At 41.5% G+C, this 24,810-nt stretch overlaps 1 protein-coding gene across 2 annotated transcripts; it reads left to right on the top strand.

Moving 5' to 3' along the window:
* The first annotated feature begins 1,592 nt into the window (after positions 1-1,592).
* On the top strand, positions 1,593-23,303 carry MTFR1 (mitochondrial fission regulator 1). 2 transcript variants are annotated; one of them, XM_083518020.1, is made up of 8 exons: positions 1,593-1,810; positions 7,939-8,080; positions 9,371-9,469; positions 16,879-16,997; positions 17,841-18,079; positions 19,137-19,389; positions 19,782-19,932; positions 21,840-23,303. In XM_083518020.1, the coding sequence occupies exons 2-8, from the start codon at positions 8,015-8,017 to the stop codon at positions 21,897-21,899; spliced, it is 987 nt and encodes a 328-aa protein (XP_083374146.1). In that variant the 5' UTR covers positions 1,593-1,810; positions 7,939-8,014; the 3' UTR covers positions 21,900-23,303. The 2 variants fall into 2 exon arrangements, with proteins under 2 accessions (XP_083374146.1, XP_083374147.1); XM_083518021.1 differs by lacking the exon at positions 1,593-1,810 and adding an exon at positions 1,881-1,901 and having other exon boundaries at positions 7,937-8,080.
* Positions 23,304-24,810: the final 1,507 nt, after the last annotated feature.

Below are 24,810 nucleotides of genomic sequence, written 5' to 3'. Positions count from 1 at the left end.
TGACCCTGTTTGCTACCCTTAGCTCCCTGGAGTAACGGCAGGGTAAAACTTCAACAGATAAACAATTACAAATGGGATCTGCTCCACAGGAGTGCTCTTAGGTTAGAGCAGGAAGAATTGAGGGGTGGGAGGAGAAGGCTCTGAAGTTTCCCCCTTGCTGTACTATACAGTACATATAGCAATAGAGGGGTCCTAGCTCCTAACGTGGGTCCCTATATGAAATAAGAGGGGAGGTATCCAGTTCTGGAGAGTGGGGGAAAAATTGTATTGTCTTGAAACACCCCTTAAATTATTCCGGGGAGAGGGGGGAGAGCAAGTCAATTCCCTCTCTTCCCCTGCTTTCCATCTTCCTTATTTTCAAACTGACAACATAAACAGCATTCCATTCTATCAGCTATCTTAACTGATAGAAATCAGGCAGACTTCCTAAGTCTTGAGTTTTTTTGCCATAAGACTTTAACAAATCAGTCAGGACCAGGGGGCATTGTGGCAAAGCTGTTGCCACCCTGTTGGACTCCATCTAAAGTTGGACCACATCAAAGGAAGACTATGCGGTGTCTTGACTAGGATGCATTCTTCTGAAGCAACATGCATTTTATCAATTTCCGTACTTATAAGACGTTTTATCAGTGGTATTTAACTCCCCATAAATTTATTGAGAAATGGGCTTTTTCTTGATGTATTGAAATAGGAAGTATAATGACAACACAGCCATACGTTGTTTTCAGTTTACTGTAAAGTTTTTAGTTGGGAATTTTCGTTACTGTATTGCAAAGTTATTGCTTACTGCAAACACACTGCAATCTTTAAAAATACAAATAATAGTAATAAAATACATTTTAAAAAGGAGGTAGATACCTGGATAGCTCAGTTGGTTACATCATGGTGCTGATAATGCCAAGGTTGCAGATTTGATCCCCATATGGGACAGCTGCATATTCCTGCATTGCAGTGGGTTAGACTAGATGATCCTCTGGCTCTCTTCCAACTCAACAATTCTACGATCTAAGCTTTAACTCTGTAAGTAGAGTGCAGTCTTTTGGGAGTTGGCCACCCCTGATATAGGATAAGAACCCAAGCCTAAACATACTTGGGAGTAAGCCTCATCAAAGTACAGTAGTAGGAACTTAGGAAGCGGTCTTATACCTTAGACTTAGGCATGTTTAGGCTGCTCACAAGGCAGCTTACAAGACATAAAATGCAATACAAATATATAATATAAAATCTAAACAACTACGTATTTAAAACAAACGCTTGACAGCGTATCAAGCCATATTATTGCACAGGGCTACTGCAGTCCGCAAATAATTTTTAATTTGCATATTGCAGCCCTTTTGATAACGACAGTACCGATAAAAGCGAGTTGCGAAATGCTACCGTCGTAGCGGACAGGGACCTAGTCCGGACGAGAAAAGAAACAACAGTTGTACAGCTTTACTACGCTCTGCTAAGTAATCATTGGCTGTTGTACCGAGCGCTCCGCATCGGCAGATGGCGCTCTCGCGCGATCCTTCAGTACTGTTCACGCGAAGAGCAAGAATTTCTCAGCGTGTCCGCAAACCAAGTCACCCATCTTCTTTTCCGTCTCGATGGTAGACTAACGTCTTGTGACCCGGATAAGGCGGGAGCTGAAGCCTCACCTCCCGCAACGGCAAACGATGATTGGCCAAGAGCTGTAGCCGGTGCAGCTGGAGGATTGGTTGTTGAAGGAGACGGGCGGGGGAGAGATGTGGAGCGTGTGTGGGAATGAACTGCCGGGACTTGGCTGCTGAGGTGACTGAGAAAGGAGTATTACCGGCAGGGCGAGGCGGTGAGTTTGAGCGGCGAGGGCGGCGCCCTCTCCGTTCGTGCTGCGGTCCCGGGGTCCGCTGCTGCGGTTTTAGCCCTTCGCGTGGCGCTTGGTACGGGAGGGGCTTTTGAACCGGCTTCGGAGGGGGCTGAGGGAGAAGTTGGCCGTCCGGACTTGAGGATGCCCACACAGGCGCCTGAGGGGACCCGCCAATCCCGGCCCGGTGCGGCTGGTGGTGGGAGCGAGTGGCTTGGCGGTGGCCGCTGCCCCAGAGCTCCTCGCGCCGAGTGCCGCTTAGTCCCAACAGTTCGTTGAGAGCACTGCTGTTTTCCCTCCGCTTTTCCTAAAAGCGGGCCTTGATCCGAGGCACACTCCAACCTGGGAGCATGTAGCACTGTAGCGCTAACAGTAAAAAAAGAAAGAAATGGGGGCGAGGGTGCCTCTGAGCATGTGCGGTGCCCTCCCCCCCTCCCCTTGAGTAATCGCAATCCGCCATCGCGTTGTCGGGGGGGAAAGGGCACAGAGTAGGCAAAAAAGCCTGATTTCCAGGGTTAGGCCTAAATCTGGCCGCTCCTTGGGTTACAAAATAGGCACTGCTTTTTTTTTCAGGAGTCAAGTGAAAGGTCAAAATGCTCCGCCGTCTGAGTTCTCTCTTTGTCTCCAGTGTGAGGACACTGGTTAGACAGGGGCTAACCTTGAGAAGGTTCTAACCTGTTCTTTTCTCCTACTGCGTCCTAGTAAACAACACTGTGGGCCATCGTTGCTAGCACTTTGAAACTTGCCTGTCTGTGCCAGCTCAGTGGTGACTTCTGTAAACAAAAAGCAGAGGCGGGGAAGCAAGGCATTTTGACTTTTTTGTCGGGACTGAGATCAAGATTTGTTTTTGCCATATTTGAATACATTGACACACACACACATCAAAAACTTGTATCTAACATAGCTAGACCTAGTTCATTCTGGTGCTTCTTACATTGCTAGGTATATAAAAACAAGTTGTGCAGAGAATAATAGTGTGTAGAAAACATAGTTGCATTTAGGTGGAAGTCATTTAGAAATTGCAAGTTACTGTCTTCTAATGCTGATGGGGAAACCCAGTCACATGGGTAGGGTATTGTCAGGGGTTCAGGAGCAGAGGCGAGGGCAAGGGAGGAAACAGAGAGCGAAGGGGAGGAGTCCGAAGAAAAGATGAGTGATGACGACAACCCGAGATCTCCAAGTCTTTTCAGTGAATCAGAAGATTCACAGAAAGGAGCGCCAGTGGCCAGAGCAGGGGGGGAGCCTAGGGGGACACCCCAGGAAGAAGGGTCCAGAGGGGGTTCAGAGGGCAGCAGCTGGAAATCGGGGCCAGCGTCACCAACAGAGCGCAGTGGAGAGGAAGGGCGCCAGGTATCGAGCTCTGGCAGCTCGCAGCAGGGGGGAGGGCATGAGTCAGGAGTGGCCACACCTCCATCGGGGAGCGAAGAAACGGTCAAGCGGAAAGTGGAAGGTTGGGCGCACGCGCCAAGTTCAAATACACAGGAAGGCGGCGCAGTAAGCATCCCGGAAAGGGAGCCAGGTCCTAAAGCCCGACGCAAGGAGACAGAAGGGTCCGGGGGGTCAGCGTCAGAAGAGTCCAGGAAGGAAGAGACCACGGGGGGCAGAGGGACCCAGAGAAGAACGGTCAGGCGGAAAAGGTGGAGTAAGGCTAGGGTATTAAGTTGGTGTACAGGGGGCGGAGACTCAGACGGAGCTTCGCCGGTCTAGCTTGTAAGACGTAGAGCTGCACGCGGCAGCTTGAAAATGGAAACTGTAACTCAATAAAGACTTTTATAAAGTGAACGCTGGCTAGCGCGATCCTCTGTGAGCTAGGATCTGGGAGCAGCTCTGACAGGTATAAATAATAAAATAATAAAATTATTATTATTGAGACAAGTATTTTTAAGGTGACATAAAAATGAGGACTCTTTGTTCTTCAGGATTATGTGTTCTGTTAAAGCTCAGGCAGCATTTTGGGAAAGGAGCCATAGACCAATGGTGGAACACATGTTTTGCATGCAGAAACTGGCATCTCCAGTTAAAAGGATCAGGTAGCAGGTGATGAGAATGCCTGAGGCCCCAGAGAGCTGCTGTGAGTCAAGGGAGATAATACTGGGATAGATTCTGATACAAATTCTGATCTCTGATACAAAGCAGCAAATTCTGATACAAAGCAACAAATTCTGATCTCTGATACAAAGCAGCTTCCAGTATACTGTGCTTATTGTGGAAACCAGTGTTTGTACCACAAATGAAAATTCTGTGCTCCTATAAATTAGGCAAATGTTTTAAAAGGAATATAAACGCCTTGCATTTCTGTTTCATTATCATAGGTATTTGTAGGACTTTGAAATATGAACATTACCGTTTCAGACTATCTAGCTTAAAATAGGGCTTGCCAAAATAAGTGGCAGTTCAAGAAAACCTATCTCTGTACTGCATACAGAATAGTTGCAACTGAGCAACATGTGCAAAACTGGTAATTTTGAGTAGCAAACCCTCACCTCTAGCCAGATCATTAGGTTGATTCATCCTCAGTTAGTGACCACAAAGTCAAATGGAAAGTGAATAGGGATTGCTTATGTACTCTGAGATACAATGCCTATATTATGTTCTTGGTATCTTATGTATTACTGGGTATACTTAGAAAACACTAAATAATATTCTAAAGCACATCAGGGATCTAGGTGCTGCAGGCTTAAAACTTACTTATAAAAAGAAGAAGTGGGGGAAGGAATGAAGAAAGACAGGAGTGGAGATATTTAAATCCAAACTGCACTAGCTGGCTTCTGTATGCAATGAAGGTTAACTGTTTGTGTCCCCTGTTGCCAAATCAGCTATTTGCATTTTGAGGTATATAAATTGATTTTTCCATTAGTTTGGGAGTTTAATTACACTGGCCTAGTTTGCATGTCACAATAAGTCACAATGCATCTTAAACAGTGTTTTAATTGTGAATGTCTGTCGCGTGGGTCCCTATGTCATTCCCCCTGTGTAGCACCCACACAGCTCAAATAAGCAATAACATGACTTGCTGTGTAGCTTGATTTTGGACCATGCTCTATTTGTTTCAAATAAACCAAATGTGGTAAGCATATAGCTCAGTTGGAAGAGCATGAGACTCTTAAATCTCAGGGTCATGGGTTTGAGCCCCACATTGGTCAAAGATTCCTGCATTGCAGGGGGCTATACTAGATTATCCTTGTGGTCCCTTCCAACTCTGATACCAATATTTGTTCCTGTGCCAACTCAATGTGACTATGAGTTGTATTTCATGAATTTCTACTCAGAGTAGACCAATTGAAATTAATTACTCCAAGTAGGTCTGTCATTGACTACCGTCCTATATGTTTCCTCCTCCTGGACAGAACATTTTAAAGGTCAGGATAAAAAAATTACTTTAAAATATTGCTTTTCTTGACAATGCAGCCTGGCTCTGTAAGCTGCTTTTCTTAGATTTAAAGAGCTGAGGAAGCACAGTTAGGATATGGCAGATGAGTAGAGGCCAAGGAGGGGATTTGTTGCTCAGTGGTAGAAGAGCACATACTTTGCATGTATAAAGTCCCCATTTTGATCTTTGGCATCTTCAGTTGGAAGAATAATGTAGTGGAAGAAAATCTGTCTAAGACTCTAGAGAGCCAATTCCAGTCAGAAAGGCTCACCTGGAAGACTGTTTCATCTTTTCCTGTACAGATAGGTACAAAAAGTTAGCCATGTTAGTCTGTAGCAGCAAAAGCAGAAAATGTCGTATTATGGCATATGAGTTCATGAATATAAGTCCACTTGCATCTGATGAATAAGTCCACTTGCATCTGATGAGTCTAATCGCTGAAAGTTTATGTCATATTACATTTGCTAGTCTTTAAATGTAAATGTGGGTAGGTGGCATTGGTGGGGATTTTTTTTGGGGGGGGGGATATGGGTAGAGGGATAATCACAAATAAGTGGCAGTAGAAAGCCATGCAGGTACCCATAATAATTTCAGATTGCTTTGTTGAGAAGCCAAGGGGAAGTCAAAGTTTGCAAAGAGGGCTCCTAATAGTTTCCCCTTCCACGGCTTCCAGAATAGAAACATGGAATTACAGTACATATTGTCATGTTTCGTTTTGAGAATGGGGTGATACATTATTTCCCAGATGGGTCAGAGAAGAACTTGCTGCTAGCAGATATTTGTGCTTTCTTAAGAAAGTATGCTTTAGTCTTCTGGAATGATCCATCTAAGTCTAAGAAAATGATTCCAGGTTCAAAGGGATACAAAATAAATGGCAGCCCTGAACTGCATACCATGTACTGCATGTGAGAAACTGTCAACTGAACAGCTGCACCAGCATCTCAAACATCCCATAAACGGTAAACCTCAAGGCAGTGCAACTGAGGTTGCCTGTGCCAAGTTTCCACATGAAGATATTATTACCTAGGAGTGGTAAACTGTTGACTAAAACAAGCTTGTAATGAAAGCACTGGCAATGAATTAACTACAACAGTTCTTGCTAGAACTGTCCCAAGTGTCTTGTAGTCCGCTGAGTTGTCAGTTTTTTAAAAAATTCTATTCAGTTTTTCCATTATGTAGCTGACTAAGAAGTTTAACAAGTTTCCAAAATGATCATAATTATGTTCACATTATCAAATTCGTCTTCTTTCTTAGAGGGACTAAACTGAGAGCAGTAGGTATTTGTAGGTTTTTTGATGATTTATGCATTTGATTAAAAAATCCTGAAATACATCATTTTCAGGCAAAGGGCATATTGACCCTTAGTCAATTTGCCATGTATATGTGGGTATGCAAGACCAAAGTGTAAATGGAGACATAGTGAGAACTGCAGCTCTCAAGGCTATTTTCTGAACAACTTTCTCACCAACTATTTCATGCTATCTTAAATCAAGTTTTATCATTTATTATTTGTTTCTCTTATAAAAAAATTAAAGGACAATTTTTGGGCATTTGTCACAGGACTGGAAGCAGTGTAAGATTTTTAAAAATTGAAACATTGTGGGGGTAAAGCTTAGATGTGCACAAGACATAACCAACGTTCCTTGTGAGAGGTGTTTGAATGAAATATAAGCTTCTTGAAAACATAAGCTTTTAAGAATCTTGTATTTTAATTATCACTAGTACTTTCTTGTCAGTTATGTTCCATAGATACACAGATACACACATTCAGAGTGGAACCCTGGCAGCTACATTCTGAACCACCTGACGTTTCCAAAGGCAGCCCCACATAGAACACATTGCAGTAGTCTGGTTGGAATATGACCAAAATGTGGATGACTGTGGCAGAGTCATCCCATTCATGTTAGTGGGGCAGTTGGCATACGAGCCCGTGCTGATAAAACAAAAACCAAAAACACTCCTGGTCACTGATACTTACTGGATTTCCCCAGTCAGTGCCAAATTCATGAGCCCTCCCAAACTGCACACTTCTTCTATCAGGGAGTGTACCAGTCCATCCAAAACCAGTTGTAAACTTTTTTCTGGAACTGGGGAACTCCCCACCCACAGCATCATCTGATTCACTTTTAGCTTGTTTGCTGCATCCATCCCAGAACTGCCACTAGGTACGGTCATACCTCATGTTATGGATGCTTCAGTTTGTGTGTTTTCGGATAGCGGACTGCAGGAAACCCGGAAGTACTGGAATGGGTTACTTCTGGGTTTCACCACTCACGCATGTGCAGAAGTGCTAAATCACACTTCGCACATGCGCAGTCACACCAATTGTGCCTGTGCAGACCCGGCGCTTCAGGATGCGAACACTGCGGATTGCGGACATCCCTCCGTCATGGATTATGTCCGCAACCCGAGGTTCCACTGTACTGGTTTAGGATTTCAACAGCCTCCTTGGGAACTGAACATGGAAAGGAAAGGTAGAGCCAAGTGACATCAGTATACTGATGACCAAACCTGCTTGCACCCTAGAACTTTATTTTCAATTTATGGAAATCCTACTTGACAGTTTTGACAGAGCCTAAAAGTGAGTTTACAAATTACAATCAATAAATACTGATTGCGTACTTGCGGTGAAAATTGTGGACTTAGCTTTTTTGATATGTTTTCTTCTAGATCATTTCTCATAGTTTGAAAGAGTTGCATACAGATACTCATGGTTTCACACTTGTGTTTTTTCTCCCCAGAGTGACTATGGAACATTTGCATTCCATCAAACTGAGGTGGTTAGCTAACAAGATTGTGGAAACCCTGCATTGTTCCAGATGATTTACTGGATTAAGCACCTACTTAGGGTGATATTTGAGCAAGCAGCATTAACTATGGAATCGGTAAGTGCTACAGTGAAGTTCAGACCTGCCTGGCTGTTAGGATCAGTGTGAAATACCCTATTGACAGTGCCACCCTTTTGAGGGTCATGTGGCAGTAGTGTTTGAGAGCATCTTTTTGTGCCTGTGGCCCCCAGGTTATAGAAATCCCTCTCCTCCAAAGTGCATTTGGCCTTGCCATCATACACTTTTTGTCAACACATCACAGTATGCTTTTTTGCCCAGGAGTTAAATGAATGTTACATTAGAAGGGGTAGTCAAATCTCTGTACAGTGGTACCTCTAGTTACGAACTTAATTTGTTCCGGTGGTCCATTCTTAACCTGAAACTGTTCTTAACTAGAGGCGTGCTTTCGCTAATAGGGCCTCTTGCTGCCGCTGCACCTCCGGCACACAATTTCCATTCTCATTCTGGGGCAAAGTTCTCAACTCGAGGTAACTCTTCCAGGTTAGTGGGGTTTGTAACCTGAAGAGTTTGTAACCTGAGGTGTTTGTAACTCGAGGTACCACTGTATTATAAACACTTAATTTTTTTTATTTATTCAGGCTTTGATCCCATCCTTCACCCTAAGGTTCCAAGGAGGATTACTTAAAATTGGGAAAATAGATTAAAACAATAAAGCATCAATTAAAATATAATTTAAAAGAAAGTGGAGCTTGAAGTCACTACTGATCATCAGTAATTTCAAGCCCTGCTTAATTGGTATTGTATTTCTATTTTTAGCATGGCTTGTCATGCTACGAAAGAGAAATGACTCACCTTACGTCAAGGAATTGACAAGTGAGTGGGCTTGTTTGTCTGCATCCATTTCAAAACTGTCAAAATGGCCTGGTGGTGGTGGGTGGAGGAACTCAAGGTCTGGCCCACTGGCCAGATTCATTTCCTTATCCTTCTCTAGTCTTCTGTCCACATGAGAATTCCAGTGTAGATTATCCTTGTTAAAACATAATGCATGAAATCTCATATTAGCTGTTCTGACAGCCAAACAGATTTCCTTCCCCCCTGCACATCCCCAAACCTGCCCTGTTCCTTTTTTTGGGTGGGGGGGAGAGAGAATGAAAAAGTTCCATTGCACAAGTATTTGTGTGTGGATGGATGCTGCTGCTGCACAATGTACTTTTCTTTATACAGAGGCATTGCAGTGCACATCTGCATATTTATTCAAAAGTGCATTAACTGGGGCTTACGCCCAGGTGATCTGGATTTGCAGTGAAACTTAAAGAAACAAATTATTTCCATGATAGGCAGATCATGTTAGGCAGTAATAAAATTGTTTTTCTTTTATCCTTCCAGTTGCTTTGGTCTAGTAAGCCTTATGGTCGAGATAGAAGTATTGTAAGGAAAATTGGCACCAACCTCTCGCTGATACAATGTCCAAGAGTTCAGTTTCAGGTAAGATTTTAAATATTTGTTTCACTTTCCAGAGGGAAATTAAATTAATCTTAGTGGTCAGAGCAAACTAATTGGATCTGGGTCTTGCATTCATATATACTGCCTTTCTGCCAAGGCAGTTTACAATTTTTAAGTATGAAAAGAAACAATATAACATGGCGAGTAGAGCAGGCCATGTAGTTTGTCTATACATGCCTCCCTTGATCTCTTCCTCACAGGACAGATGGTGTCCATCAGCTCAGGGGTGGGCAGGGAGAAGGAACAGTGTATCTGAAGCAGGCCTTGATGTTTTAGATAGGGAGGAGGCTTCTCCAGGGAGGGAGACAATATAAATATTGTCAGATAAAGAGGAAAAATATTCTTGAAAAAAGCTTGAAAGGACCAGCTTTCAGGATGTACTAATGTGTCAGGTGAGGTGTTCGGAGTCGGAGAGAGAGAATGGATCTGTTGAAGCACCTAAAACTTATAGCAAATGTGTTTGTGAGCTTACAATACTCACCTCTTTGTGCCTCATCTGACACATTAGTACATCCTGAAAGCTGGTCCTTTCAAGCTTTTTTCAAGAATATTTTTTCTCTTTATCTGACAATACACCAAGGGACCTCAAAGGATCCGCCTCTTAGGAGCTGGAGACATACTACAGCATTTTGTTGAAGGTTCTGTATAATTATTAAAATTTACCTTTGTTATTATATTTTAATAGTTTACATTCTCTATCTTCTGAGCAGCCTGCTAACCCAACAGACAGGTTTTGCACATTGTATAACTTCCTTTAAAAGTGTACCTCTGTTAGTTTTTAAAATTGTTGAATGTCATGGGGAAACGTCTTAAAATACATCTTATGGAAACATTTATTCAGCAAGATATTGTGAGTTGGAAGCTTAATAGTATTGACTCTGGGGAATAGTAGAGATAGCTGTCATTAAACATCTGCCTACAAGTCCAGGGAACTCTTTCAATGAATATTCTGGTGCACTTCCTAGTGTAGATCTATGCTTTGAAAAGTTTGCTTTCATGAAAATAAAGTTAAGCAGTTTTAAAACTTTGCTGTGTCTCTGTCATCTTAGAAGAGGGATTTGTCCCAGTCTTCTTCCTATTGTAGAAAGGTTATGCATGTTGTATTAACTTGCTGTAGAGTAACTTTGTGGAGCAGCAGAGCCTATTACTGCAAATGTTGAGTGAGTGATTGTCTCTAATGCAGCTAGAAATTGGCTCTGAACTTGGGAATTTTTTTATTGAAACAGAGCTCCTTTTGTCTACAGCCCCAGGAGTCACATCTATGACTCTTTTTAAATCTTGGCATGTTGACAGAGTAAATGGTAATTATCTTCTCGGATGTTTCCTTCACTGCATACCCAAATTCCCATTCTATGTTATTGTTATGAAGCTTTGGAAATGGGGTTCAGCAGTGGCTTGTTAAGGTGTCACTGTAATTTGAAAAAAAATCTGTATATGGCCAGCTCTTGCACAAAGACTTTCTATATGCTTAGAAGGGAGAGCTCCAATTGCATTTACTCAACCCACACTTTGCCATGTAAAAGCTGCTTGTGTTTCAGCTGTTAAGAAAGGTCAGACAAAGGATAAAAAGTATCAAGAAGCTTTTAACGTGTTGTGTTCTGTTGTGTTTTCATATATTCTGTTGGAAGCCACTCAAAGTGGCTGGGGCAACCTAGTCAAATGAGTGGGGTACAAAAAATAAATAATTATATTATTATAACTACTAGAGAGTTGATAGGGACACAACGCCCTTGTTACAAGAGCTTCACTAGCTACCAGTCTGTTTTCAGGCACAGTTCAAAGTGCTGGTTATGTTATCTAAAGCACTATACAGCTTTGGTCCAGGCTATCTGAAGGGTCATATTCTCCTATATGAACGTGTCCAAGCTCAGATCTTTGGGGGAGGTTTTACTTTTAGTCTTGCCACCTTCACAGGCATGCCTCATGGGGATGCAGTAGAGGGCCTACTTGGTGGCTGCTCTGAGACTTCGGAACTCCCTAAAGAAACTGGACTAGCTTCCTCCTTGTCCTTTTGCCAGCAAGTGAAGTCTTTTTTCCCCAGGCTTCTGGAAACTGGCTGTTCTTAAGGAAAGGCCTCTTAATAGTGTGCTGTACGGTTTTTTACTATCTGCATTTTAGTAGTTTTTTACATTGTTTTAATTCAGAATACAGTTTAATTACTTTTTAACAATAACCATTTATATGTTTTTAGCTACAGTGGTGCCCCGCAAGGCGAATGCCTCGCAAGACGGAAAACCCGCTAGACGAAAGGGTTTTCCGTTTTTGAGCTGTTTCGCAAGACGATTTTCCCTATGGGCTTGCTTTGCAAGACGAAAACGTCTTGCGAGTGTTCCGATTTTTTTTTTTTTGCTTCCCCCCTTTTTCTAAGCTGCTAAGCCGCTAATAGCCTTTTAGCCGCTAATCCGCTAAGCCTTTAATAGCCGCTAAGCCTTTAATAGCCGCTAAGCCGCTAATAGGGTTGCTTCGCAAGACGAAGAGACTTGCGGAACGGATTAATTTCGTCTTGCGAGGCACCACTGTATTTGTGTTTTATTGGTATTTGTTTTAATTTTTGTGAGCAGCTGTGAGTCCTAGTTTTGGAGGAAAGGCACAGCATAATTACAATTAAATAGAATAAATAAATAAATAAATTTTGTGGCACCTAAAAGACTAACAAATTTCTTATGGCATAAGTTTTCATGGACTACAGTCCACTAAATCAGATTAGCTTACAAAAGTATATATTATAATGTGTTACTTTTTAGGGTGCCACAAAATTCTTCATTTTTGCTGTAAATACATTACTAACATTGCTTCCCAGGTGGAGGATTAATATATACAGGTATACACTGTCATAATTATTTCTTCTCAGTGTTAGCCTGGAGTTGTATAAGTGCATTTTTGAGTTGTGGAAACACAGTTAAATGGGATGGAGTTGGATGAAAAGTCCTAAAGATACATAGACTAGTAGGCACTTTTATTTATAAATACAGTGGTACCCCGCAAGACGAACGCCTCGCAAGACGGAAAACCCGCTAGACGAAAGCGTTTTCCGTTTTGGAGGCGCTTCGCAAAACGAATTTCCCTATGGGCTTGCTTCGCAAGACGAAAGCCCATAGGGAAATCTCCGGGGACCTCTTTTAAATGCTAGCGGTGGGGAGCAAAGCCTTTCCCCCCCCCCTCCGGCCTTCAGAAGAGGTCCAGGAAGGCTGGCGGGGGCCGAAAGGCTTTGCTCCCCAGCGCCAGCATTTTAAAAGCAGTCCGGGATAGCAGGGAAGCGCTTCCCGCTATCCCGGACGGCTTTTGAAGGCAGGAGAGATCCACGAAGCCTGGGCGCGCTGATGTCAGCGCGCGCAGGCTTCGGCATGCCGGCAACTCTCCGCCAGCAGCGGCAGTGCTGCCGCTGCTTGCGGAGAGGTCCGCGAAGCCTTGGCCGGACAGCTTTTGAAGGCAGGCGGGGGGAGCAAAGACTTTCGCCCCCGCCAGCCTTCAGAAGAGGTCCAGGACCTCTTCTGAAGGCTGGCGGGGGGCAAAAGTCTTTGTCCCCCCTGCCTGCCTTCCCAGGGGCTTTTAAATCGCCCCTTACAGCGGAGAAGTCCTCCGCTGTCCCGGGGCGATTTTAAAATGCCGCCCGCCAGCATTTTAAGATCGCCCCGGACAGCGGAGAAGCCCTCCGCTGTCCCGGGGTTTTTTAAAATGCTGGGGGTGGGAAGAAAAGCCCTTGTCCCCCCCCCCCCCCAGCCTTCAGAAGAGGTCGGGGGACAGACTGTCCCCGGACCTGGTCTGAAGTCGGTTTCCCTAGGAACGCATTAATTGATTTTCAATGCATTCCTATGGGAAACCGTGCATCGCAAGACGAAAAACTCGCAAGAAGAAAAAACTTGCGGAACGAATTAATTTCGTCTTGCGAGGCACCACTGTAAGTGAAAATCAGATGGAACAAAATGGTGAAACAGGGCTGGGGAAGAAGTGTTGGCACTTCATATAAAGGTGGAGAGAAATAGATACATAGAATCGTTGAAGGGCAAACAAATGTAATAGAAATACATGTTTCAAATATAAAGAGCATTATTTTGACTTTTAGAATAATATGTGTTCCTTCAATATAAGCAAGTGTAACCTTTTTGGAATCTTAGTTCTGTAATAATACAAGTCATATTGTGATTATATGCCAAATGCCAGATAAGTGTTTGTAGGCTGAGGGTGCCACTGCCACCCAGGATTCTTGTTTTGCATATGCTTGTTCTTCTGCGACGTTTCTGACAATAGTTCCACAGATTTAAATAAAACTGTATCCTTGTGATGCATGCAGTTCTGAAGTTACTGTTTTAATTAAACGTGATTTACAATAGCATTCATTCTTCAAATTTGAAAGTGGGAGGAAAGAAATCTTTCAGGGAATTTTACATTAGTTGTGAATTCTGTGTTTTTATTGTAGTCGTATGACAGTAGCATTTAATTTTACTGAAATCTTGTGGGTTCTAAATTGTTCTTGAAGAGAAAATATATTCAAGTATAGTAATGATTTTAAATTTATGACTACATTGATGTTAGCTGTTTCAAAATACACTTGCATGATACATTAAAATGAGCATAGTTTCTAGCCTTTTTATAAAAGGTAAAAAGAACAGATGTTTCCTTCCTTTGTTGGTCCACCTGCATTCAAACTTCTTTGTTACACACTTACCTGTTTCCAGTTATAATGGGCTTTGAGGTTTAGATGTTACCTCTTAACGTGAAAATGGACTGCGTCAACAAGGTTTATTTGGGAAAGAAAGGAATAGGAAGCAAGGAGTAATATTTCATCTCTATCTGCAAAATTTTCTCACTGGCCTGCATCCATAAAATTATTCACCAGGAATAAGAGCTTTGGCCCTCTGGTAAGCCAGGATTCCTGATAATGGAGAGGATCCTCACTCACTGAAGTCTATTATTTGACACTGAGCTTTTGAGCCTGCTTCTATTGCTTGAAAGCTCAGTAGGACATGAGACCTTTCCTCTCACTTGCAGAAGTGGGGAGAGGTTGGTTCTTTCTGTGCTGCTGACCATGCAAAAGCAGCACAAGGGATTGGCTTCAGCCTGCTCCAGAAGCCCAGCACCACAGAGACAAACACCCCTCTGTAAATCCTTTGGCATATGTGCCAGGGAGGATTGATGGTGAGCACAAATGATGGCTTTCTCTGGAACTGAGCCAAGAATGTGTGAACCCTACAGATATTTCCAACAAAAGTGGGAAGCAGCTAGAGGAGAGAGTATGCAAACATATTCTTTGGGTACAGTTAATGCTATTTCCAAGCTGAAAAGGTTATTATATCCATTCCCTAAATTGAACAGCCTTATATTACTCAGTTGTGAGGATTTGATATGTGTCACAGCAGCAGAATCAGTGCCAAGGTTGAACTCTTGCTTTTTTCTAGATTGTTGCTACACTGAAACTTTTCTATAGTGTTCTCTCTTTCCCTCTTTTTTCTTTCTTTCTTGCTTTAGCTATTATATCACAGGATCGTGCACTGAACCTGCAGTAAGTCAGTTTTGTCCTTTCTCATTAAACTTGATTAAGCTATTAGTGCATGCTTGTAATCATAATGAACTGCTATTAAGAACCATAAATCAAATTAACTTTTAGAGCCTTAATTTTCTGCTTGATCTTACATAGGGGGCTTTAACTGCTGTAAGTTTTTGTTCTGCAACTGTGGGAGAGAAACGATTGAGGCAGTCCTGTGCACACTTACTCAGATGCAAGACCCACTATATTCAATGGGACTTATTGTGCTCAAGTGGGCATACGATTGCGGCTTAAGACGTTGTGACTTTAAAGTTGTAGTATAGTTGGACAAAGAAATGTGTGGTGGGTGATTTGGATGCTTGCCACAGACGGGGATATGGGACTCTTGTACTCCCATCAGCCCTAGCCAACATGGCCAGTGGAAAGAGATAATCGGAGTTGTAATCTAACATCTGGAGGTTTCCATGTCGGCTGCCCATAACCTAGAGACTGAAGCACTAAGAAGATGAAAAGCTCTAAACTAGCACTTCTCAAGTTATCTGATGTGATGGATCAGCTATTCCCTCCCCTAATGTGCCAAGAACTAGTAACATATTTGGTCCCTGAAATGCCCCACCCAACCTGGGCTGTGTGGAGTTTCCAGGGGCCAGCAACTGATGACTCACAGAACAGCACTGGTCCATGGACCACCACTTTACAATAATAATAATAATACAGTAATAAATTTATTATTTATACCCCATCCATCTGGCTGGGTTGCCTCAGCCACTTTGAGTAGCATTGCTCTAAACCACTATGTGCCTGTACATATGGGAGCTCAAACGTGGTTTACATTAAACTATTGTTAGTGTGAGTCACAGTTGAGTGTCATGTCTTAATTGAGCTTCAAATGTAGAGTTTAAAGCTATATTGCAACTTGCTATAATAGTCACCTTGGAAGTCATGTCAGAATAACCCAGTGATAGCCAAGGGATAGGTGCACTTGACAATCTCTGTCTTTCTTTCTTTCTTTCTGTCTGTCTGTCTCAACAACTAGATCCACACAGAATATGTAATAGCAAACCTCTGCTTAGGCCTGTAAATTTGGCTCCAAGTCTTTAAGGCTAAAAAAAATTTCATATATTTGGAGTTGGCCTCGGGGGGGGGGGGATCCACAGTTGCTAGACAGCAGTATCAACCCTTTATGTATTGATCATGGTGCTTTCTTAGCTTTGTTGGCAAATCTGGAAACAGATACTATTTGACATTAGAACTGCACCCACATCCTCTGGCCACATAGAGCATATTCCCAGTGTACATTTTTCACTTTCTATCTTTACTCCTATTTCTCACCAAAGTATTACTAACTGGAAGAGCACATTGAATGCAGACCAGGTTTCTTACTAGCTCTGCCATGTAAAAGATTATTCCCCTGTTTACTTTAATCTTTAATCTGAACTTTCTTTTGCATGAAAACATTCCTTTTTGGCACTTTGAAAGAATGGCACTGCTAGATGCTTGGTGAGATTAGTGAATTGTCCATGGACTGTAGTCAGTAACTATTAGCTTATGTAACTTTCCAAATTGCAACTAGTGACTTATGGTGCAGGTTAAAGTGAAACTTGCCTGGCGTTGTACACATTGGAAAACATAGGTTTATTTGCAATTTGTTGTACTGTATTAGTTCATGTGTTTCATAGATTAATTGTGCTAATACTAAAATTTCTGTGTTTAGTTCACATGCAGTATTCTTTGTGGGATTTAACCCTGGTGTGAAATCTTTCTCCTTCTCCATCTATTTCTCTCCAACATAATAGGAGGATGTTTCATCCTCCCACTATCCTCAAGGAAGCAAGACCATGTGTGAAATCATTGTCAACTTAGTGCTATTGAATTCTAATATGTAATCTTGTCCACTCAAATCTAGCTTCCATCTCAGTCTGCAGAAGGCAGTCATTCTAATCCACTGAGAGATGATGGAGTGGTCTCCCTTGCAGATGTGGGGTGGGTTGCTGAAGAAGAAAGTGAAGTCTTTACACGGCTCAGGTATGTTTTTGAAGCTGCCCCTCTGTGGTTGATTCTTTAAGTCAACCTGTGTCAAGGGAAGAAGCAGTGTGTTGAACTGAACTAGATATCCTGTTCATTTGAATGCTGTCAAGTGTTGTTTTCATGGGTAGAGAAACAGCAGAGTCACCTAGACAGTCACAAGTTTCAGCACCCCTGGCACTTGGAAGATAGGGAATGAACAATGTAAAGGCAGGTGCTTCCAATGTTTAGATTATTGGGTGTAGGCTAGGACTCTGTAATGTGATGTAAACCCAAAGAACTGCCTCTGGGATGCACCAGTTTCATTTTGACAATATGAGAAGCAGAAAGTTGACATATTGGTGAAGTGGGGTTGGGAGGAGATTGGTTCCATTTTGCATTACTGAATGATGATCCTACAGTCCATAAAGCAAGAGAAGACTGCAGAGAAAGCCACAGTATTGCCAGTGCTCTCTTCCATTCCTGCAGAAATTGATACGCTGTTATGAAGTGTTTCACATTAAGTGTGACTATAGGTTAATGTATATTCCTGTGTTGATAGTGACGCATGAAAATACTTTGGCTGCCATTATACATTAAATTTACAGAAAGATGAGAAAGGGGTGGCTGTGTCTTAATGAAAAAAAATCAGATTTGGGGAATTTAGTTTGAAGTGAGAACTAGCTAGTTGTGGCAGTCTTAATATCCTATGCAGCCATTCCCTGTACAAAGGAGTAGTAAAAAAACCACCTCATGCCTATAGAAGGTTTAGGCTGCATAAGATGCTGTGCACATGGAGTTTCAATCACACAATAGGACTTCCCCTTCCTCTCCCCCTACTGTATATTGTTTTGTCGATTACAGATCAGACATTTGGTCAAAATCCCAAACATATCCTAGAGGTGAAGGCTGCTCAGGAAGAGATCCAAATATTCAAGTACCTTTGCCAAAGCCATTGCAAGAAAAAGAAGACTCCAAGATTGCTGTGGCCGCAAATGATGAAGCTCTGCAGAAAATCAGTGTGCTAGAAAATGAACTTGCCAGTTTAAGAGCGCAAATAGCCAAAATCGTAAGCTTACAAGAACAGCAAAATATGACAGCAGGTATTTAAAAAAAAAAAAATTATAACAAAGCTGATTTTATAACTTTTCTTTCAAATTGACTTTCATTCCAATGGGTCTGATTATTCTTTGCATTAGAAGTGGTGACTTCCATAGTTGTGGTATCTCACCTCTTAACTCACCTTGACCGGAGAGAACTAGAAGTGGAACTTTGCTGTTCCATCCACTGGACTATTCATACTTTCGTAAACAATTGCAGAAACGTAGGCTCAAGGTGATATTGAGTCATTGCTGTGTTATCTGACATTGTTGATTTTAAAGGTGCTGAATGGCAGTAGTTGAAAAAGCTTGTCTGATTACTATTCTGATGTCTAAAAACAACTTTATGAAAGCTTCAGTTAACACATTTTGGATGTTGAATTATTCTTTAAACCATATTTCCAACTTATTCATCTCTGATTAGTGACTGCTAAACATGAATTGGAAGACTGCCAGTACTTCTTGGAAGAAGTATAAAGACATTAACTACTTGATTGCCTTGCATTCCCTTTCCTTTGTCTCATTTATCCCCTCTTAATAATCTACTTTTTCATAGCAATCTGAACATGACAGCGGAGGGTATTAGAAGGACGAGACGAAGAACCTTGTTTCCTAGCTGGCAAGGTCTTTAGTGTTGCACGTTAAATTTTCTGAGACTGCTGCCAAAATCAACCCAGTATCTGCAGTTGTAAGCTCTAAAGCACTGTTGCACTGTTCAAATATGTTTGATTTGGTCATCATTTTATAAGATGGCTGGTGATGGCTTATTATTTATACATTTGTCATACTTAAAGACTTCTAGCATTCTCTAGTGGCTTGAACATAATCCACACCCACTGGGTAGAAATTTTAAAACTTGTTTAACACTAGTAAGCCTAACCAGAGAATGGGATTCCAAGCCCTTTTGGCACCCTCTACTCTTCTTGCATTTCCTTCCTAGATAGATGTCTGTCCCCAATTGAAAAATACTACATTGCTTTGATGGGCTTTGTTTTTGAAATGATAACCATTATTTACTGAAGAATATTGTTGCATAATTAAATGGACTATTTTGTTACAGCTGGAGTAAGCTCTGCAGCATCAGTTCCTGTCCTAGCAGGAGTGCCAGCACCGCCCCCGCCGCCCCCACCCCTTCCACCTCCACCACCGCTCCAGCAGAGCACTTCTGCCATTGATCTTATTAAGGAGCGCAAAGGAAAAAGAGTAAACTCCGGACGGACTTTTATAGATGATGATTCGAAGAAGCCTGAAATACCAAACATGCTAGATATTCTCAAAGATATGAACAATGTAAAGCTGCGATCTGTGAAAAGGTGAATCTACTACAGCTCTCTGTTCAGGAAGGTTGGGGGGATGGGGCTTTCAGTGAGGAAACTTAACAATGGATGGTTGTCTAGATTACACAAGTAGCCAGTCATTTGCTTAATCAAGGTAACACATACCCCACCGCAGCCCCCTCTTGCACCATCATGCACTCTTTCGGATTAGGAGGAACATCACATCCCTCTTTAGGTAAAGTTAGCAGCTCAGGGCCAGGAGACGTGCTGTATCAGATAAGAGGCTGGAAGATGTGTTGTAGCACTTGTAGCTGTTAGTACCAACCCTTCCGGGTTGGGGGGTGGAGAGAGAGAGAGAGAGGAAGCCACTCTCTTTGCAGGCATTTGAAGTGTCTACAACTCAACAGTTTTGCTCTATTCTTTTGAAGACCAGAGGAGAGCACCAAACGAAAAGCAGCCGACCCAACAGATCCTGCCGCACTAATAGCTGAAGCTCTTAAAAAGAAATTTGCTTATCGATATCGAAGTGACAGCCCAAGTGAAACTGAGAAACAGGCTCCTGAATCTGACACAAGGCTGGTAAGCACTGCATCCAATTTATGATTCACTGGACCCTAGTGACTAGGATTTTAATCCTCCCTCCCAGTTCTCCCTTGACCTTTAAAACTGTAATTGTAGCCAACTGCCTATATCTTAAGGATCATGCACTGGAAGTTGACCCGGCTTGCCACTGGAATATGCACACAATTTCTGAGGAGAGCTTTTCTGACTTGGACTCTTTCTGACATGTTCCAGCCAGCTGCTGGAGGGGCTGGCCTGTGTAGCTGTGAAACCCTTCTCACATGTGGAGTGTAGGATTATAAAATGGGTCTATCTACAGAAAATGCAGTGGGGAGCATGAAGATGCAGGCTGCTAGTCTGTCTTATTTTGTACCAAACAGACTGGTGAAGTTAGCATGATGTCATTTGTCTGTCCCTCCATTAGCCTACTTGTTCACTTGCATGTAATTCCTTGCTACATATAGACTAGAAAAGTTGTTAAATACTATAGGGCAACCTTATTGTTAAGCCCATAAAAGTTACTAGCCTGCCCAAAAAGCCCAATCTTGCTTTTTTTCTCTCCTAAAAGGAGCCCCTCTTTTACCACTTTGCTACAAATTTCTATAATTTTTACTATTTATTAAATTTGTATATTGCCCTATACCCATAGGTCTCAGGGTAGTTCACAGGATCAGGCTAGCAGTGCAGCAGGCTGGCAAAGGGGAAACAAAGCACTCTCCTCCTTTGCCAGTCTGCCTTGCTACCACAGTAGCTGCAGAGAAGGGGTCTCACTGTGTCTTAAAACCTGCTCATCCTTAGCAAAATTCACATACCCAGGGGCAGACTCTTGATCCCCAATGTCAACCAGAAAAATAGTTAAATACAAGCCTTCTATAGAGCAGCTGCAATATAGTGCTAGATTACTGAGGGCAAGGTGAGCAGGAAGCTTCTCTTCTAGTCTCAGAACAACACTTGCACTGGGGAGAGGGGATTTCCCAGCTACGAAGGCCCCCTAATATGTTCTGTTGTAACAGTCAGCTATCACCAATAACTAGGCTAACTTACACAGTTTGTCCCATTGCTAGTTGGTCTTTAGGCAGAATGCCATCAGAGGGTATGTTGCAACTATTGTTCATTATTTCAGTTGGTGGGCAAGAACAAGTATGTAATGAAATAACTGGTCACTGTACTAGAGGTACATAGAATTTAAGGGGGTTTGGAAGGCCCAGGCAGACATGATGGTGAAGTCTAATTCTAACTAGAGAGCTTCTTGCCAAACAAAGGTTTACTTGTACTTCAAAAATGCTGAACACAGGGTTGACTCCATTTGGTGCCCTGGTCCTAACAGAAGTGTTTTTGATGCTGCAGGTGCCTCTAACAGAAGATGAGGCCCTTTTTGTCAAATCGCTCTTCCCCTAGCACCTGCAGGAGATTGGCCCCAGAGAGTAGAGGGGCCTTGTGGAGTAGCATGGAAGGTGTAGGAAGAAAGAGGATTTGTCAAAAACATACCCACATCATGCTCTTCTGTCAGTAAATGCGTCTGCTGCATCAAATGCCCTTATACAAGTGCAAGACCACTAACTGAATTCCACTCTTTTATTTATTTGACGAGATTTATATACCACTGAATCAACAAAAACCTCTAAACAGTTTATGTAAAGCATAAACTAAAAATCAAATGTTAAACATTCATATAAATAAAATCAGCAGTTTTAAAACAAATGTAATTATTTATAACCCTATTTGGTTTTTAAGCTCCATTATTTCACTTCTGGGTTTGCCTCTTAAATTTCTCAATTTTAAAATTGATCAGGAAAAACCACAAGTAGAAGAAATGTGTAAGAATGACTTCTGAGTACATGCTAGCGGTAGCCTGTAGCCTTGGTGTATGAACTTACTCCCAGTATGTGCAGATCCTTGTTCTTACTCTCATTCTCTTTTTATAGTTTGGGCCACACATGCTGAAGCCTACAGGAAAAATGAAGAATCTAATTGAAAACTCTTAAGCAGGGGAAAAAATTACCTCACTACAAAAGGACTTTTTACAACTACTTCTGCTTTTTTGAGAAACAAGTGTTTTGTTTTTTTAAAAAAAATCCAGGGGCCTGAGTAATAGGTTTAAGAATATAAATATTGTATTGTGGTAACACAGCTTTTTAGTACAGAAATGTCAATGTGGTATTAGAGTATTAATAGACAATATAAGAATGACTGACACTCTTAAACACCATGTGTACAAAAATTAACTTTAAGTTATTATAGTTCCAGTGCAATAACTGGTAAAATGTAAGGGTAATTTTTAATGACTTATTTTTAGTTTGTTACACATTAATTTTGAACTATGTTCTGCATATAGAAATCTCATGCTGTGTTTTCAGCTTCTTTAAATGAAGCACTCAGACTTTACTAAAGCTACTCTACCTCTCAAACACTAACCTTGAAGGAGGCATGGCTTTAAAAACCTTATTTATTCTCCAGCAATACAAACTTCAAAATTTAGTAATTATCTTTCAATAAAGCAACTCATTTTTGCTTCAAAACACATGTTACATTGCAGCATATTTATAGGCAATAAATTAGCCAAAGTTTGGACTATATTTTTTACAGGACTAAACATTACAACTGCAATAGAAGTAATGCTGCATATTCTGTGTTAGGAAACCAGAGCAGAATATATAATTTACCAATGGAAGGATAAACAGGGCTTCTTCACCTCAGACCTTAAACTGTCAGGTTACAGAGCCTGGGTTATATTTTTCTTAGTTGTTCTCTTATGATCATTCTTGTCGACAGCTGCAGTATTTGTCCCAGCAACTTGGTACCAAGTCCACTCAGTTCAGTAGGAGTTTGCAATTTTACAGGGAACAAACAACTGAAGATGTAGAGCATTACCCATCCTGGCTAGGTTTTTTGGGTGGGGGAACCAACAAACTGAAAAGTTGTATTTGGAAAATGGTACAGTGCTGCATAAAATTTCATTTCTAGAAATAGAAGGCAATTATTTTGTGAATGCTTGTTACTTAGTTACAACAGCAAGATCCAACTTGCAACAGCAGATACAGTGATACTTCACCTCCTCCCCCTGTAGCCCATCAATGTGCTCCAACCCTCAACAGCACGTTTGAGGTGAGGGGAGTGAAGTGGAAGAACTGTTTTCATGTGCAAGTCCACTGACACCCCATGTCGTCAAACAATTATCACTGTTTTTCTATGAAGAGCTAATTTAGTGTCCCTGAAATGTTTGAAAACTTTGATTTTTAAGTTTTTAAATTTAGAGCTTTGTTTTACAGATTATTTTTTATCTGATCTGTAGAATGCTGCAAGATGCCTTAACGCCAACTGTTGTTTTTCCACGCTCATGTGCATTTAGCCATGTACCACCAATGTAAAAAGTTAAAATCAGAAAGATACTTACTGGCTCTTGATTTCATTTTTTGTTCATCACATAGCATGAGACTCTTATTCTCAAGGTTGTGGGTTCAGGTTCCATGTTAGGCAAAAGATTCCTCCATTGCAAAGGGTTGAGTTACATGACCATTGTGGTCCCTTCCAACTACAGTTCTATGATCCTATGACTAATGTATGCAGGCATTAGTTCAGTGTTGAGACAGCTGCTACAAGTACACTGGGAATAGGATCTGGAAAGATCTGATCCATTAAGGGCGTACATAGCAGAGAAAGTCCCACTGGACTGGGAGGAATGTCTGAGTAATTAACTCTATTGAGGCACAAATTCATATTAGAATTAGATAAGTACTATAAAGCTCTTTTCAGGTAGTTCTGGAAAAATCCCTAGACCTGAATTACCCAGCAAGTACTAAATACATTTCAAAGAACTTCACGTGCATTATCAAATTATAACCCTTACAACAAACCTGTAAGGCAAGTATTATTCCCCATATGGGAATGTCGAGACAGAAGGACTTGCCTAAGCCCAGGAAGAGTAAGATTCAAATCAGGAGTGTTGCTAGGAGACAATTCCCATCATCCCTTGTGGCACAGGCTAGTGGGAGTCTATCATCTTCAGGAGAGTCACAGGTTCCACACCATGTTTGTAGGGGTAATAAGAGTACAGTGGTACCTCAGGTTAAGTACTTAATTCATTCCGGAGGTCCGTTCTTAACCTGAAACTGTTCTTAAACTGAAGCACCACTTTAGCTAATGGGGCCTGCTGCGCCGCTGGAGCACGATTTCTGTTCTCATCCTGAAGCAAAGTTCTTAACCTGAAGCACTATTTCTGGGTTAGCGGAGTCTGTAACCTGAAGCGTATGTAACCTGAAGCGTATGTAACCTGAGGTACAACTGTACATGTAAATGTGACACTTGGTGATAGGTGAAGTTTGAAACATTTTTTAAAACTGTTAAATCCAGATTTTTATTGTATACATATTTTTGGGATACTTTTTCTTACGTCAGTCAAGGAAGGCTGTAATCCTGTACCTATGTATTTAGGAATAAAATCAGACATAGGCTACAATCTTGTATATAAGAAAATGCATCCTAAAAATATTTAAATGCCTAAAAAAATGGGTCCAGAACCAGAATGTACAGCTTTGAAATCCTCAAAACAGCATGCACTGTGCTAATTGGTTATTAGTTATAAAAGTCTGAAGTCACACCACCATGTTTCTCTATGGCGCTTGGACCAAACCTAGTCCCTGATAATCTGTTTCTATAAGTGACTTCATGTTGACAAATGATACATTTGCGTAAAACAATATAAAGCATAGCTTACAATTGGTTGAACATTTTCAGTTGCTGTATTTTAGTTATAAGCTATTGATTTATTTGTATTCTAAAAGCTTTTTATCAATTAATAAATACATAAAATATACACACCTATATCCAAGACTGCCAAGTAGCAGTAATTTGTGTTCATGTTGGGTACTCTTTCATATATTTGACAACTTGAAATAT

This window comes from Podarcis liolepis, assembly GCF_965112155.1.
Source record: "Podarcis liolepis genome assembly, chromosome: 8".
NCBI classification, from domain to species: domain Eukaryota; kingdom Metazoa; phylum Chordata; class Lepidosauria; order Squamata; family Lacertidae; genus Podarcis; species Podarcis liolepis.
The sequence above is the reverse complement of the archived record's forward strand: the minus strand, read 5'-3'. Positions and strand labels throughout refer to the sequence as shown.

Coding starts and splice junctions, on each gene's coding strand:
- MTFR1 (XM_083518020.1), top strand. CDS start 8,015: ATGATTTACTGGATTAAGCACCTACTTAGGGTGATATTTGAGCAAGCA. Junction 8,081..9,370: donor CAGCATTAACTATGGAATCG/GTAAGTGCTACA, acceptor TTATCCTTCCAG/TTGCTTTGGTCTAGTAAGCC. Junction 19,390..19,781: donor AAGCTGCGATCTGTGAAAAG/GTGAATCTACTA, acceptor ATTCTTTTGAAG/ACCAGAGGAGAGCACCAAAC.